The 16,474-nt window shown below is 27.4% G+C and overlaps 4 protein-coding genes across 9 annotated transcripts; 3 read left to right on the top strand and 1 right to left on the bottom strand.

Annotated features, from left to right (window-relative positions):
• Nucleotides 1-337: 337 nt before the first annotated feature.
• LOC100742706 (dynein regulatory complex subunit 3) lies at nt 338-2,979 on the top strand. 2 transcript variants are annotated; one of them, XM_012382843.3, is made up of 9 exons: nt 338-773; nt 849-1,132; nt 1,201-1,373; nt 1,456-1,613; nt 1,704-1,896; nt 1,974-2,181; nt 2,254-2,502; nt 2,574-2,650; nt 2,730-2,979. In XM_012382843.3, the coding sequence occupies exons 1-9, from the start codon at nt 578-580 to the stop codon at nt 2,869-2,871; spliced, it is 1,680 nt and encodes a 559-aa protein (XP_012238266.1). In that variant the 5' UTR covers nt 338-577; the 3' UTR covers nt 2,872-2,979. The 2 variants fall into 2 exon arrangements, with proteins under 2 accessions (XP_012238266.1, XP_024221877.1); XM_024366109.2 differs by having other exon boundaries at nt 339-773; nt 2,574-2,640; nt 2,728-2,858.
• On the bottom strand, nt 2,949-4,833 carry LOC100742587 (enoyl-CoA delta isomerase 1, mitochondrial). 2 transcript variants are annotated; one of them, XM_012382853.3, is made up of 6 exons: nt 4,381-4,833; nt 4,125-4,248; nt 3,790-4,061; nt 3,536-3,714; nt 3,329-3,450; nt 2,949-3,261 (listed from the first exon to the last, which is right to left on the bottom strand). In XM_012382853.3, exons 2-6 carry the CDS (start codon nt 4,222-4,224, stop codon nt 3,101-3,103), a joined length of 834 nt encoding a protein of 277 aa, XP_012238276.1. In that variant the 5' UTR covers nt 4,225-4,248; nt 4,381-4,833; the 3' UTR covers nt 2,949-3,100. The 2 variants fall into 2 exon arrangements, with proteins under 2 accessions (XP_012238276.1, XP_012238277.1); XM_012382854.3 differs by having other exon boundaries at nt 2,955-3,257; nt 4,381-4,646.
• On the top strand, nt 4,641-14,670 carry LOC100748760 (F-actin-uncapping protein LRRC16A). 4 transcript variants are annotated; one of them, XM_012382840.3, is made up of 24 exons: nt 4,641-4,831; nt 5,080-5,177; nt 5,275-5,325; nt 5,407-5,600; nt 5,696-5,873; nt 5,946-6,184; nt 6,257-6,351; nt 6,489-6,527; nt 6,795-6,982; nt 7,087-7,164; nt 7,243-7,576; nt 7,654-8,050; nt 8,119-8,437; nt 8,501-8,614; nt 8,688-8,893; nt 8,999-9,086; nt 9,200-9,424; nt 9,569-9,589; nt 9,745-9,886; nt 9,961-10,210; nt 10,288-11,072; nt 11,150-11,389; nt 11,571-11,635; nt 11,918-14,670. In XM_012382840.3, exons 1-24 carry the CDS (start codon nt 4,795-4,797, stop codon nt 12,029-12,031), a joined length of 4,497 nt encoding a protein of 1,498 aa, XP_012238263.1. In that variant the 5' UTR covers nt 4,641-4,794; the 3' UTR covers nt 12,032-14,670. The 4 variants fall into 4 exon arrangements, with proteins under 4 accessions (XP_012238263.1, XP_012238264.1, XP_003487722.1 ...); XM_012382841.3 differs by lacking the exon at nt 6,489-6,527; XM_003487674.4 differs by lacking the exon at nt 9,569-9,589.
• Nucleotides 14,671-15,097: 427 nt separating this feature from the next.
• Nucleotides 15,098-16,379, top strand: LOC100748638 (uncharacterized protein RAB5IF homolog). The gene is made up of 4 exons (XM_003487672.4): nt 15,098-15,361; nt 15,444-15,547; nt 15,630-15,759; nt 15,836-16,379. Exons 1-4 carry the CDS (start codon nt 15,263-15,265, stop codon nt 15,875-15,877), a joined length of 375 nt encoding a protein of 124 aa, XP_003487720.1. The 5' UTR covers nt 15,098-15,262; the 3' UTR covers nt 15,878-16,379.
• The last annotated feature ends 95 nt before the right edge of the window (nt 16,380-16,474 follow it).

The following is a 16,474-nucleotide window of genomic DNA, read 5'->3' as shown; positions in this document are numbered from 1 at the left end:
GGATCTTACGACTTATTTAAAATAACTCAAACAATTTTTAATTAATAAATGTTTGTATTTAATTTATTAAATAAATGTTACTTAATTTAATAAATAAAACTTAACTTACATACATTAAACACTTTCAAGTTTTAAATTGAACTATACATTTTACAATCAAACTTTAGTGAAATCTCTCTCTTTCTCTCTCTCTCTCTCTAACTCTCTAAGTGACACTTTTTATTTCTTGAACTTTTGTCTGTAACTATTTATAAAAAATAATTGAAAACATTTGTACGGCGTGATCAAATAATAAATAATAAGGAATATAACAATGATATAATCTGACTTAACAAAATGTTGTTTTTAAAAGATAAATTTTGATAAAATAGATTTCTTCGGGTCGATAAAACAGGAAACTTCTTTGGTATGAAATTGACACGACATGGTTCTGAAGTTCGCCACAAAATTAATAAATCTTTGTTGCGCGGCAACCGCAAATGGAGGCTATATAAATTAAATCTTTTCGATACAAAGCAGTACATACATATGTATATGTACTGTGATAATTGTTCATTTAATTTTGTATAGGATATTTATGAAATATCTAAAAATGATGATTGAGGAAGACGTTCCTACTATATTACAAGAGTTTGTACAACCTCGTGTAATAAATCAAGATATGTTAATAAATTTGGTAATTGAACAAGGGCCAAAAGGAGAAGCTGGTAAACTTTTTTACGAAGATGGTATTAAATTAGATGAAATAAAAGAAATTCGAATTGAATTTCTTAGTACGTATTATACATAAATTTTAAACTTGCATTTAGCTTGTTATACATACATATACTTGGTATTTTTTCTTCTAGATATTCTAAAACTTGATTATCTATGGGTAATGCCAAATCTAATGACATTAAAATTATCCAATAATATAATTGAGAAAATAGAAAACCTAAATGTGCTCGTTAATTTAAAAGAATTAGATCTTTCTTTCAATCGCATTAAAATAATGGAGAATTTAAACAATTTAACAAAACTAGAAATATTGCTTTTATTTAATAATGAAATTCGTGAGATAGAAAACATAGATGAATTATGTCATCTTACGATTTTTAGTATTGGTAATAATATTATAACAGATACAAAACATGTACGTAATGTACAAAATATACGTGGATATTAAATATTTTATATTTTTACATTTGTATTGTTATTTAGGTACTATATTTGAGAAAATTTAAAAAGTTACGTAGTTTGAATATGAGTGGAAATCCATGCACTAAAGAAGATGGATATTTGCATTATGTATTTGCATTCTTACCACAATTAATTTACTATGAATACAAAATGATAACTAATGAACAAAGGAAAGATGCTACAGAAAAACATTAGTAATTATAAAATATCCATAAAATAGATATATAAAAAACAATATATATATTTATTTTAAAATATTTATATTTTATAATTTAGTAGGACTTTAAATACTTTAGAAGAAGCAGAAATGAAAGAACAAGAAGAATTGGATGCCCAGCAAAAATATGAAAAGAAATTAGCTATCCTCACTGCTGCATATGTAGAACATCTTGATGGAGATTATCTCTTTCATCAAATGTTTGAAGATGACAAAGGTTTATCAATTTATTTATACATACAATAATTATTATTTACTTTTTCATGCACTTCCACATAAAAATTTATTAAGTGCATTTTGTGTGTAGAAGGAAAGGATTTATCTATAGTAACTGATGATACGCAAAATGCACATGAAGAATATAAAAAAAATTTTACTGTTATATGCGAAGAGTTTTGTGAGATAGGTTTGAAAGAACATAATAAGCGAATGAATGAAATAAATCTTTACAATATTGCTGTAAATGAAGGTAAAACCATTTCAGAAAATCAAGGTAGAATGTGAGTGATATATATACATAAGCATCAAATATAAAATATTCAAAATTGATGGTAATTTGTACTATTTCAAATTATAGGATTGTAAATGAAGTCTTGCGCAGGAAAACTGACACTTTAGCAACTGTTAAACAATTATTAAAAAAGCTAGTTGGAGATGTAGATACTGCTACATTAGAAAATGTAACTGAAATAGCACAACAATATTCTGAAGAATTTAGTGATATGGTAACTGATGCATGGACAAGATTAATGTCCATTGAAGTAGATCTGCATGAACAAATGGAGGTATATTTTAATTATTATGAGTTATATATAGGAAAATTAAATTGAAAATAATATTAAACTTATTTAATAAAGGATATAAATGAAGTATTTAGGATCAACATTTCTGATATGGTGGATTCTTTTCTAACAACTGCACGAGGATATTTTTCACAATTACGTAATTGTGAAGCAGAGTATAATGACACTATTAACGGATTAATTCTCTATTTCCTTAGTGGTATTGGAGATGATGCAAAAATGCCACGTCATTTATTAAATCTATGTGAAGATAAAGACATGTTAAATTACAATCTTAATAATTCTCATGAAAGGCATTTACAAGTATGTATGCGTATCTATGTATATTTTTATTGTTTGTACTTTAAAAACTAATATGAATTTTCTAATTACAGATAATAGATGTTCGAGAAGATATCATGATAAATCGATTAAAAAATTGGGTTGAAGAATACAGTGAACAGCTAATAAGGCAAGTTCTTTCGTTTTTTAGATATTTTCATATCTTTGTGAAGTTTAATTTTCGAAAATCTCTTATTTTGGTTTAATAGGCATGAGAGTGAAAGAAGTAGTCAACAAATATTAGAAATATCACATTTTGCAGATTCTCAACAACAAGAATTTCTGCAAGTATTGCAACAATTAAATTTAAATGTTGATGATTCAGAAATTATATTAGCACTTGATGAGTGACTTGATAAAATGATGCATGATCATTCAGAAGTTATATTATAAACGTATTACTTTGAAAATTAATACAGAAGTAAGTATTTTTGCTGAACTGTATTTATTAAACAATATAATATATCTCTTAGTACATGAATATATTCTCGTATAAAACATTTTATTTCTATAAAAATCGTATAAAAATATTTAATCTTTAACGTGATAGTTTAAAATACGACACTTTGATTAAAGTTTCTTATTTTTTCTTCAAAGCTTCCATATATAATTTTAGGCCAGTTTGTACTTCCGGTAATTGAATAAGTGTTAAAAATTGATTTAGATCCATATGTTTGTTTACTTTCAACCATAATGAATTACGTTTCCTTAACTCCATTTTTGTTGCTTGTCTAGCTCTGGCTTTATAAATATTTTATATGGTAAATATTAAGCGTACTTATCTTAATTAAATAAATATTGTACTTACAGGGTATGTGTTTAAAAGATTCAATATAATTTTGACACTTTTGGATTGCATTGGCTTTATCAGAAGCTAATTCATCTACAATTCCAATTTCTAATGCTTCCTTTGGATGAAATAGGGTTCCTCTATGAAATCAATAGTTTTCAATTAATTATAGATATTACTAAATGGGATAAATGTTTTGTTATACATTCATGAACAATAAATTACTTTAAAAGTGCTAATTCAGCTCTTCTATGTCCTAATATGTCAACATATATATTTCTAAACCATTCTGGAGCAATAATTCCTAATTGTGTTTCATTCAATCCTATAGTATGCTTTCCTTCAACTAAAACTCTATATTCACAAGACATTGCTAAAAGACATCCTCCAGCAGGGCTGGCACCCTTTATAAATAAAGTAACAAATATATATATATATTTCTCAGAAAATAATTATACTAATAATATTTATAATAATACATTAATTGCAGCAGCTATTGGCATTTCCAAATTATATAAAGTTAACCATGTGTCTTGCAATGTTTGCCAATATTCAGTTAGCTGTTCTTCAGTCCGATTATACATTTCGTTTATATCAAGTCCTGCTGAAAATATATTTGATAATGACGATGTTAATATAACACCTTGACATTTTTCTTCTTGTACATCCATTAAGGACGTGTTTAAAGCATTTAATAATTCTTTATTTAAATTGTTTACAGGTGAACGTGCCATAGATATTGTAGCAATACCTGTTAGGAAAAAATATTCTTGAATAAAAACATAACTTATGAAAATTAGGATTCTGATATTACCTGTATCATTTTTTGAAATTTCAACTAATTTTGAATTTGTGGCATAAGTTTGGTATAAAGGAATTCGTATTTTGTTCAAAATTTTTTTTATAGCAAACATGTTTAATCAGATATGGATTAAATCCTGAAATTATATAATATAAAATATTATTTATTTATACACAAATATTATTATTCACCTTAATTTTTTATTGCACACTTCACAATTATTTTCGAATATTATTAAAATATTGTACTATATTTTGCTATCTTTTACCTTTGTTTCTCTCTGCTACTAACTTAAGTAACTTATTAAAGATATCTCAATAACCTATCCTGTACAATTTAATTATTTACATTTACAATTTACATTTACAATTAATACATTAATTATCATTTAAATCAGTTGTTTTATTATACAGAACATAACGTTATAGTAAATGGTAAGAGTAAAAAATATAGTAAAAGAATTTAAATAAATACACTTGTAAGAATGGAACGGAACGGAGTGGAACAGAATGGATCGCGGGCAGGTGCTAATATGGCGGCTATTCAGCTTTATAGTTTCGTGACATCGCCCTTTATCTTAACATTTTTTTAAGCAAGATAGAAAACTTTGGTCACCGTGTGACGAAAAAAACAATGTCTTAAATGGATTCGTTGATGTTTGAAAAATAAGCCAATTAACAAAATGTCAACTAGATCGCAACTTACGAAAGATTTAAATGGTTTGTCTTCTACTGAATGTTTACGTTCGTATTATGGAACTGTCATACATAAAAAAAAATATATTTCTTGTTCAAATAGTTATTGTTATAAAATGTTTATAGAAGTTTCATTAATCCTTATTTTATTTCACAAAAATACAAATTGGATTATGATACAATTTTTTTAAACCTTTTCCTTAATTTCGTATATTTTACAAAATTGCCATTAGCTTAATTATCATTTTTCATAAATTATTCATTATTTGTAGAATCGGTGAAAGCATTATTAGGTAAGCATGTGAAAATATTATTAAAGAATGTCGTAAAATTAGAAACAAAACAAGATAAACAGGAAAATCGTGTTCTGGTAAGTAATATTTGCAGTATTGCAATATTATAATATATAATGAATTTGAAGTTATTTAGATTTAAAGTGATTCAAAATTAAATTTTTCTGATTTAAGGTTTTTTCACCATGCCGTTTGTTTCTCTTAACGGCCAAAGTGCCCACAAGAGTAAGATAATATGATTATTTTGTTTTTACAAATAAAATTATATGATTATTTTAATAATTGTGTTTAAAATATTTTTTACAGATCGACTGCCATTTTCATTATTTAGAAATAACATCTATAGAATCAAAAAGAGCAAACCAATTATCTTTAAGTGTTGGGGAAAGATATTACAATTTTACTACTACTGGAGCAGGTGCAGATACTACAGAAGTAGATGCAATGATTGAGGCCTTACATACTGCAATTCGAAATATCTTTCCCACTGTACCATTGAAGTATGTGTTTGTTACCTTATATGTATAAATTTATATTTATTTTAATTATTATAATATTAGAATAACTGATATTAAAATTATAATTTTTATTATAGTTATATTATAAGAAAAATAGAAGTAATACCAGCTAGTAGACTGCAGAGTATAAGAGGTAGTGAATTAGCTAGAAGTACAGAAGCAACAAGACATACTGGACCTTGTGGGGGGTTTTCGACCCAATATGCATGTATGTGTGATTTACATGGTGTACCATATAGAGAAGAAGTAGCCTGGGTAACTTGTTAAAGTATATGAAAATGTCCTACTATTATTATTAAACGTTTTTCAAGACAATTATATTTATAGGATGTTGATACAATATACCTCTCTCATGATACAAGAGAGCTAAATTTAAGAGATTTTGATCATTTGGATCAAAAAGATCTGGTGCCAATCATTTCTGCCTTGGAATATAATACTTGGTTTACAAAATTAAGGGCATCTCATCTTAAACTAAGTCACGAGCCTTTGGAAAGATTGTTACATGTTATGCGTAGATCCCTTTCCATTCAGGAACTTTATCTAGATAATCTTGGAATAAAATGGTAAAGCTAAAATAAATGCATAATTATGATACAATTAATTTTAATAAATAAATTCCAAATATGATTTTTTAGGGACTTTGCGCACAAATTATCATTAGCTCTAATTTCAAACGCTAATACAATGTTACAGACTATTGACCTATCATATAATACCATCGAAGATAAAGGTAAGTATTAATTATAAAGACTTTTATGTAGGATGTTATTCCTTAGTAGATCCATTTTTTGTGGTTTCAGTTCTTCTTTTTTTACTCACTTTTTAAGTATGTTCTTAAAGTATCCCTATACAAATTTCTTTTTATAGGAGCCTCTAGCTTGTGTGGGATAATAGCCAAATTGCAAGGTGTGCAAATAACCATTAATGTTATTTAAGTTTATCCTTATCCTTTTATGTTTAGAAATAATCCTCCATTTATAATTTTACTCTTTTCCATGAAAAAAAGATGATTGTTACAGTGTATATTTAATTGTTTAACTTACATAATGTGTACTTACATATACTTAATAAATAGTATTGTACATTGCTATGCTTAATTTGACCATTAATTATTAATATTAATTAATATATGTGTCTACTAATAATATTACTTATAATAATATTATTTTTAAGGAGGTGCACATTTAAGCGGACCTATTGGAAAATTACCCAAAGGTTTACAAAAATTAAATTTGGCACATTGTGGACTAACTGGAAAAGGAATAAGTCAAATTGCACATGCACTAAGTTTAAATAGAAGCATGCCAACTAGTTTGCAATATTTAAATCTTTCAGAAAACTCTTTAAAAGATGATATCAATGTAAGTTGTTTCTAAATATTATTCCAAAATTTAATATAATAAATGGTTATATTAATATTATAATAGTAGGAAATGCAATTAATATAATTATTACATATTTACAGAATTTATGTAATTTTTTGGCACAACCTAATAGTCTAACTCATTTAGATCTAAGTGGTACAGATACAACATTAGAATGTGTAAGTATGTTTTAGTTTTCTATACGTAAAACTCATGTAAGAGCAAATAAACTCATATTTTACATTTACTCTATCTAGCTGTTTGGTGCTTTACTACGGGGTTGTGCAACTAATCTAGTCCATTTAAATGTTGCTCGTAACTCCTTTTCAAGTAAAAAGACCAAAGAAATACCTCCCAGCTTTAAACAGTTCTTTACTGCTACACTCTCATTAAAGTACTTAAATATATCTTGTTGTAAATTGCCGCTAGAGGCATTGAAACATTTGTTACTTGGTTTGGCATGCAATGAAAGTACAGTTGGTTTAGAACTAGATATGAGTGGAAACAATTTGGGCTCTATGGGTGCTCATGTATTGGAATCATGCATTCATGGCGTACGTTGCATAGCATCATTGGATATATCAGATAGTAGTAAGTACAGTATAATATAAATAAATTATTTGCTTTAATATTTGGATTCTATATCTTGTAAATATATCTTTTCACAGATATGGATGTTGATTTAGCACAAGTAATAACTGCTATAGGAAAAAACAAGTCGATCAAACAATTATACATGGGTCGCAACACTGTTAGTATGAAAAGCAAACATATTGCTGTTGTAATGGATGCCCTTGTGCAAATGCTTCAAGAAGATGATTGCGTTTTGCAAGCATTACATTTACCAGATTCTCGACTAAAATCTGATCTCTATAATCTTATCAATGCCCTTGGTAGTAACACATGTCTTCATACTTTAGATATTAGTGGTAATCAGATTGGTGATCCTGGTGCCAGATTATTAGCAAAGGCATTACAAATTAATAATCATTTGAGAACTATTATTTATGATAAAAATAATATTACCCTTCAAGGTTATGCTGATATTGTTCATGCTTTAGAAAAGTACGCAATCTTTCATATTAATAATGAATATGTTAATATATTTTCTAATATGTGACATCCTTTTACAGGAATTGCAGTGTAAGACATATGCCATTTCCAATTTATGATTTGCAACCTTGTATGAAAACTTCAGCTGAAAAAACGGAACAATTAGCTAAAAAAATCCAGGACTTGTTACAAAGAAACGTTACTCCTTGTAAATATAGTCATGGACAAGCATTTAGATTGCAACAAGGATTTTTGTTAAGCTCCACACAACAAATGGTTGATAGATTGGTTGTACAGACACAAGACACTATTAAAGCTATTGCTGCGGAAAGCTGCGATGCTAATAATGACATTAATTATGCAACTGGACTCATACAAGATGCAGATAATTCAAAACAGGTATAAAATACCGAATAATAAATACATTTTGAATAAATTTGTATGCAAATGATACTTTTGTAGCTTTTACCAAGATTGCACGAAGTTCTTCAACGACGAGATGAAAATAATCCAATAGAATTAAAATTACACGAAATGGCAAATGAATTGCATAAAGTTGTAACCATATATTTACAGGTATTTTATTATCAAATATATATTATTCTTACATTAAACATAATACGTTTCAATTATTAAAATTTAAATACAGGATTCCTTAGATGCTATGATAAAGTGTGCAAATGAACAGTGTCCTACGATACTTTCTCAAACGGTAATTAGAGGCGATGAAAGTGAATCAGTTGCAGTGGAAGATGATCTACGAAGTAGTTGCAAAGAAAAAAATCAAATTAGTAGTGAATTCATACATACCACTATCACAGAGCAAGCTGGGGCGGATATAGTCAATAGAGTCAAGTATGGATCATAATTACTTATTCGTTTTGACTTTAATACATATCTCTCAAATAATCACTAACTTATCTCATTGCTTGTAATTATCTATTATTAATATTTTTATAGTGAATTAAATTTGGCAGTTGCTGCACATGTATCCGACAGAATAACAGATGAAGTAATTGAATCATTGTCAAGAAGCTATAAAAACTTAGTATGTATAATATACTTCACTATGTGTTAAATACATGCTAAAAGGTATTATACTAAAAGTTTAGTATTAAAATCTTTTAATTTTGATACTGATATTCATATTTATATTTTCAGATTGGTGACTGTGATAGTAGAACAAGAAGCAGTACGCCTGATGTGTTGCGACCTAGTGCTGGTTCAATGAGTAGTGGAAGTGTTATAGGAGTTACAAGTACTGTAGGTGTATCTACAGCATTACCAGTTGGTAGAACCAGTATTGCCTCAGAAGAAGATTGTCCACCAGAAACTTATTCACTTGTGAATTCTATCGGTCAATGTTCCAGTGATCAATCTCCAATGGTAAAAACACAAATTTTTTATTTATGTATATATTATATATATTATATGTATTATATATGTATTACGTATAATATATGTAATATATATATTAGAATAAACTTTGCTACATAATAATTTTAATATAAAACTTCCATGTCTGTCCAGAAATTGGATTATTTAAATCTTGTAAGTAAAGTAAATACATATTTAAAAATATATTATTTGTTGGTTGACTTTTGTATACCAAATTTTTGTAGTACATAATAATGAATTAACATATTACAATTATTGTAAAAAATTAAAATACATATTAATAATATTAATTATTGTTCTTTATGTAGGCTACGCCACATTTATCAAATAAACGAAAAAGTTTACATGGAAGGAAATTGCGGCCGAAATCTGTAGTCGATTCTGTGGAAGGTCTTTCAGCTGATGACATTCCAGATCTGTTACCATCCTTACCAAAAAGTCAAGCAGAAGGTTAATTTTTTTTAACATAAAAAAATGTTATAGTTGATATATTTATCATTCCTGATATCAACATATTCTTTCAGCTATTTCAGAAACAGAACATTCTTTAACAGAATCACTAGATTCTGTTTCTGAATTACCTAATACTGTAGGACAGCAACTGCAACATTTAGTAAAATCTAGACCACGCAGAACAAAAACTAGAGCACCTACAAGACCAATGCTGAGACCAGATCAACCAGTGGATGGTCTTGCTCTTGGAGAAGGCCTCGATGTATTTTTCAGACCAACTACACCAACAACACCTCTTATATCCCCCACAAGTGATGACAGGTATTATTTTTAAAACTGTAATTCATTAATATTTTATGAAAATTATGTACATTACACTTCCTTTTATTTTGCTGTAGCTCTTTGCATACTTTTCCAACGGATGGTAGCCCAAATTTATCTCTTACGAGTCATAAAAGTATTCCACCTGAGACGGATAAAAAACCTGGCTGTAGCTCTCCAATGTTAAAAACACTTCTTGAGCCTGCCCCGCGATCACGATCTAGCGATAATTTAGAAAAGTTTTCTCCTCTTGTTGGCAGGAGATCTCAAGGTGATTCGCCGTTAACTGCATCTCCATTAACTCGGCGAAATACAACAGACAATGCGCAAAATCATGAAAGAATTCTTACAAAATCTGATAGCAACAAAGATACAAGTAATAATGTATGTAATAATTGTGTCGGTAATACCGCTGATACATCTAAACGTAGTACATTACCCATTATTGGTTCTGGTACAAGTACACGCAGTTTACGAGATTCGGATGAAAATAGTAAGGTATTACAACAAACAACTGCTACAAATTCCTCGGATAAAGATGCAACAGCTGTTCCTAAAGATTACGAAACTAGGAAAAGTTTAACAAAAAAATCTGCAGTAGATACAGATAAGACTGCAAATCAACCTTTACCTTCTCTTAAATTAAGATCGACAGGTTTTGATCTTCGTAGCCCAACAAATGGTAGCAGTACAAAAAGTAATTCGGAAGTATCGAAATCTCCAGTGTTAAGGTCTCTAACCAAAGGAAATAGTTCACTTACAGATGGAAAAAGCAATGGTGCTCTTTCCAAAACTAAACCTGTTCCGCCTATAACAGCTCCTAAACCAAGACCCTGGAGCATGGCTACTGATAGAAAATCTGGTATGAAAAATGTAAATTATTTAATAATAAAATTCTTAGCTTATATAATAATATATATTATGTGTTTAATGTTTTAGGAGAATTTAATTTATTAAGCGATGGTTCTAGTCCAAATACTTCAGCTGGAAATACACCTGATTCTGGAGATGCACTTGATGAATCAACGGATAGTGGTGTAAGTGGTCCTGCTTCATTACCGCCGACGTTATCAGCAAGTAGTACTGCTAGTTCTTTAAGCAATGCCAGTGTAGAGAAAAGGTCAGTGAGGGAATTGGCAGCTAGTTTAAACAAAAGTAAAACTGAAAGGAAAGAGAATGGTAAGAAGCAAAAATATGTTTTTCTACTGCATGTTCAATGTATCTAATAACATCTTAAACACCATTCGCGATTCACGCATAATTTTTAATTAATTATTAATTCCCTGTTAATTCCAAGTACATTGTGAATATGCATGTTGTATCCTTTAATTAAGAAGCCTTGCTGTATATATTATTTTAGAGCATACCGCACCTGCAGCATGGAGGTCGGTGCTTCAACGTTCTATCAACCAACCAGATGTCAAGGTACCTTATGTAATGTTTGTTTTTTTTTCTTTTTTTTCTCATTTTTTAAATCATTTAATATAATTTTTTAAAAGTGTGCAGCGTCCTAAGCCCTTTTATGATAGCTTGAAAAAATTGTTTTGCGCTTGAAATCCATTAACGTGATTTTATATTTTTACTTTTTTTGATACAGTTTATTTGTCTTAGCATTACACAAAAACATTATTACAAAATTATAAAAATACTTTGAAGTATCATGTTGGGTTAAATATAATTTTATATATACAATCGTTATATTTTTAGGTAACGGAAGTGCCGAAAACGGTTGAAGAAAATCGTATAAGTTTTAAACTTCGACGTACTTCATTTTTACGTGACTCAAATTTCAACTACAATAATGACGTAGTTGACGTTTGATCGTGACTTAATACAGTAATAATTTACAAATTAATGTCAATGACTGGATACTTATTAAGATATCTTTTATCAAAGTATTTTATATTGGGCACAAAAATCTACGATGTGACACGTTTGTACTTGTGCCATATGAAGTCAAATGCGAAAGCAAGTGTGCTAACTCAATATTTAGGGACAGGGTACTGGGGTCTTTATAGAAAGTACCAATTTATTATTAAGGTGGCATTAAAAATTTTATAGTTTTTTATAGAACTGTAATTTTAACGCAGTTTATCTTAATTTAGAAGTAAATATTTCTATTTAATGTACTAAAATCATTTAATATTTTCAATGCAATAAGTTAAAACACTTACTTCCATGAAGAACATACTAAATGCTTCTACATTCCTCCAGATTTTTAGAAAGAAATCAGTTTGATATTGTCAATGATATTATTTGGAAGATGAGCCATGTTATGTTTGTTTTAACATTTAAATATTTATATATTGTTTGTCTGTATATTTAAATTGATAGACTTTAATATAGATCATAAATTACATGATTTTAATTATTTTAAGTGTACAACCGCTGATCTGTTACCAAAAAATAAGCACAATATATTCTTATCGACATAAAACAATATTTCTTCCTATTATTTAATCAATGTCGCGTTGTCTTCCGAAATCAGTTTTTGTATTTGTTTTATTTTGATTTGTTTCTTATGCAATCAGTTATAACAAAACTGTGATCATTAACAAAAACGGTTCTATTTAGGTCAGGTCAATAATTGTTTACAATATTTTATAATTGTTTCCATACAGATTGTATTAAGTTATTTAACATTTCTTAAATACAATGGGAATTGATAAGTGCACAAAGCAAGATTCAAGAACCATAAAATGTATGAAGTGTGCCATATAACATAACATAAAATAATAAATGCTTTGTTTTCCACATAATAAGGACAAAATTAAAAGATTTTTATATAAAAGATATGATACTGTCCATGACTATCATTGATTTATAAAAATTTAGTAACAAAATATATAAACATTGTGTAATGCATATATAACATATATATGATGTGCGTAAATGGAAAAAAAGAAAATGAACTAAACTGTCAGCTAAATTAATTAGATAAAAGATATTGCAGACTATTATTATATTTCAAGAATTCTTTTGCGATATTTGTAAGTTGTATTCGCTATTTTATACCTTGTTGAAGATATATTGTGATTAAGAATAATTTAGTAAAATCTTTCTGCTATCTGCGTCCTCTTATAAAGGAACAGCTTTTTTACAAACAATTTTTTTGTATGATGTAAAAATGTATCGCAAAATACGAACACCTAACATAAAATTCAATTTACATAAATATATTAAAAGCTAGTTTTTGAATAGCAAAAGACTTCTGTACATATATATGTAAAAAAGTTACATATAGGTAAATTAGCCATAACTATAGTTACAGTTCTTATAGATAAATAAATATTTGAATATCTATTTGATATTGGGTTTATGTATTAATAACTGTGACTAATGAAATATGTAAGTCCTTTTGGATACAGGTATATATTTAACAACATACATCATATAACAATATTAGATGTTTAACTGGAAATATTCTTTTTCAGGCATAATTAAATCAATTGTGAAATGTTGTATTCTAACAAACACATTCTACTTTAATATTCCCTCATTTAAAATTATATATATGATATAGATTGGACATAAAATTTTTAAATCATTTAATTCAAAACTTTTTCTATCAGGTGATTATTTACTCTAAATCTTGCTATATGTAAATTAAATTCATGAAGTATTTGTTAAATCATACATTTTCTCAAATCAATGTAAAAGATTTTCAAATAATATAAAACAAATCAGTATCATAAAAGGTAGCTAATCATAATGTTACTTAATAATTCTTTTCACTGTCAATAATGTTCACTAATAAAATTGTAATTTAGTTATTTCCATAATAAAATAGTATTTGTAAACATGTATGTACTTGTACTTTTGCATAAGTGCATACAATTAACAATTTGTATACATATTACATTGCAGGTGATTTTTTGTATAAAGATACAGCTAAATTAATTATGTACTTATGAGCAAAAAATATTACATTGGACTCTATAAATGTAATGTAAGAGTTAAAATTTAAGCAACTGTGCCAAAAAGGGAATTATATTATATGTATGATTAACAAAATTTGCTTAATTTCTAAAATCTTTATCTCTTCTTTAGAAATTAAAAACAAATATAATTTTTCTATATCATACTAATTATTACTTTACATGTTAAAAAGATCACCTGTAATAAACCATGTTTTAGTGTGTAAATACATTAAATACAATTACTATATATATTATGTACTAATGAGTGAGTAATATCATATTCACTCTATCGCACAATCACATGATGCGTGCGGAGAAAATCAGACGACATATACACACATTCTTTCTTCATTACATTCCTGTATTTACATTTACACATGTATACATATGTTGCGATGAAGCACGTTTCAAAATCTGCTATTAATTTTATTATATATGTATTATTACCCAATAAATATCAGTATTTGCAGGTTTCGATACGTTGCTTATTAATCATGCAATATAATTTACTAATAAATAAAGACTCCTATTACATATGCAGCATTAATTGTTTTTCTTATTTTATACACTAGCAATTTTGTATATTTAAATAATTCTCATTGCTAATTTTGGAAAAATATAAAATTTATTTGCTATAATGATAAAATTATATTGTTGTTACTTCAACAGGTTTTTATAATAAAGTTAATATGGTATTCATTGATACAATTATATATTATTATACGTTCACAATATGTTTCAATGAAATAATTTGGCGGTGGTATAGTATATAGTTATACAATTATATTTTTAAATATTAATGATGGTATATAAAATATATATGCAAGAAAAGACAAAATAGTTTTATATATGTGTTGTTTACAACATTAAACATTAAACTATTAAAAGTATATGTGATATTTATTGAAATAAATATCAAAAGATATAAAACGAATAAAATATAAAAAGATCAGTGCGCGTGCGTGAAAAATTGTATGAAATGCGTCTTGTGTGGCACATTTCCATAATTCAAGAGATGGAAGTATAGCAGCAGAAAGTTTAAGGAAATAAAGTGTATGGAATCTGTTTCACTTAGGAAATGTTAATGAGTTTTATTACATGTTTTATATTATTAAGCTGAGAAGGTGTAGAAATGTCACGTTCAAAACCTGAGAAGATTGGAAATGGTGGTAAATGCGAATTAAGTGTATGGACACGTGCGATAACAGCAAACTCCGAATGGCCGGATAAAGTAAACATAACCGCACTTCAATTAATTATGTTCTGTATATATTTTCATGATTTCATTCATAAGCGCTTTTTATTTACTATAGGAAGAATTTCTTGATGTTATATATTGGGCTAGACAAGCAATTGGTATTATAGTTGGTATAGGATGGGGTCTTATACCTTTAAAAGGTTTCATAGCTCTACTATTGTAAGTTAAAACATAATATAATCGCAATATATAATAGCAAAGTTATAATTATACATTTCAAATTTATGGTTTGATATTTCAGATTTGTATTAGTTAATGCAGGTGTTACATACCTGTATTTTAGTAATTTTCAACAAATTGATGAGGAAGAATTTGGTGGTATATGGGAATTAACTAAAGAAGGTTTTATGACATCATTTGCTGGTTTTTTGGTAATTTGAAGTTATCTAGTGCTATTTATTTTAATCTGTTTATCTCATAACGTTATAAAAAAATTATTATTCATAGGTGACCTGGATCATTATATATTCAGGACTACATTTTGATTGAGCATTTTCAAAACTGTACCAATGATGATTTGACTGATAAAGATGTTAATACACATATTTCAACAATCAAGTGCTCCATGCATATATGCAATTTGCCTCATAAACATTTTTGTGAAGAGCAATTACTTATCATATAGATTATATGCGCTTTGAATTTGTAGCGCAATAAATATACAAAAGAATTTCTCATTACTCGGATAACTTGTTATATGGAATTAAACATTATCACAAAAAAGTATTTCTTCATCAAAGAGTTTCTTTTTTTGTATAGAAAATTATGTGTTATATTTTAAAGGTCAATTATTTGCTATTAAAGAAAATGTTTTTAAATATTAGTTATAAAATATTTTTATTTCAAATTTAGTTTCTTTGTTGCATATCATTGACACAAGTAAGTACTGTAAACTATGTTACGAAAACATGTTGCATATGCCAAATCAGATTATATATCTGTGCAGATAATTAATATAAATAACCATTTTAAATAACCATATTGCTCAATATTTGACCAGACTTAATACTGGATGTATCATTCATAAAATTTTTATACTCAATATTGTTTTTACTGTTTAAATATATTATGTATTAACAGTCTTAG

Source organism: Bombus impatiens, unplaced genomic scaffold (assembly GCF_000188095.3).
Source record: "Bombus impatiens unplaced genomic scaffold, BIMP_2.2 scf_0197, whole genome shotgun sequence".
Taxonomy (NCBI): domain Eukaryota; kingdom Metazoa; phylum Arthropoda; class Insecta; order Hymenoptera; family Apidae; genus Bombus; species Bombus impatiens.
Note: the sequence above shows the minus strand (reverse complement) of the source record. Positions and strands in the feature narration are given on the sequence as shown.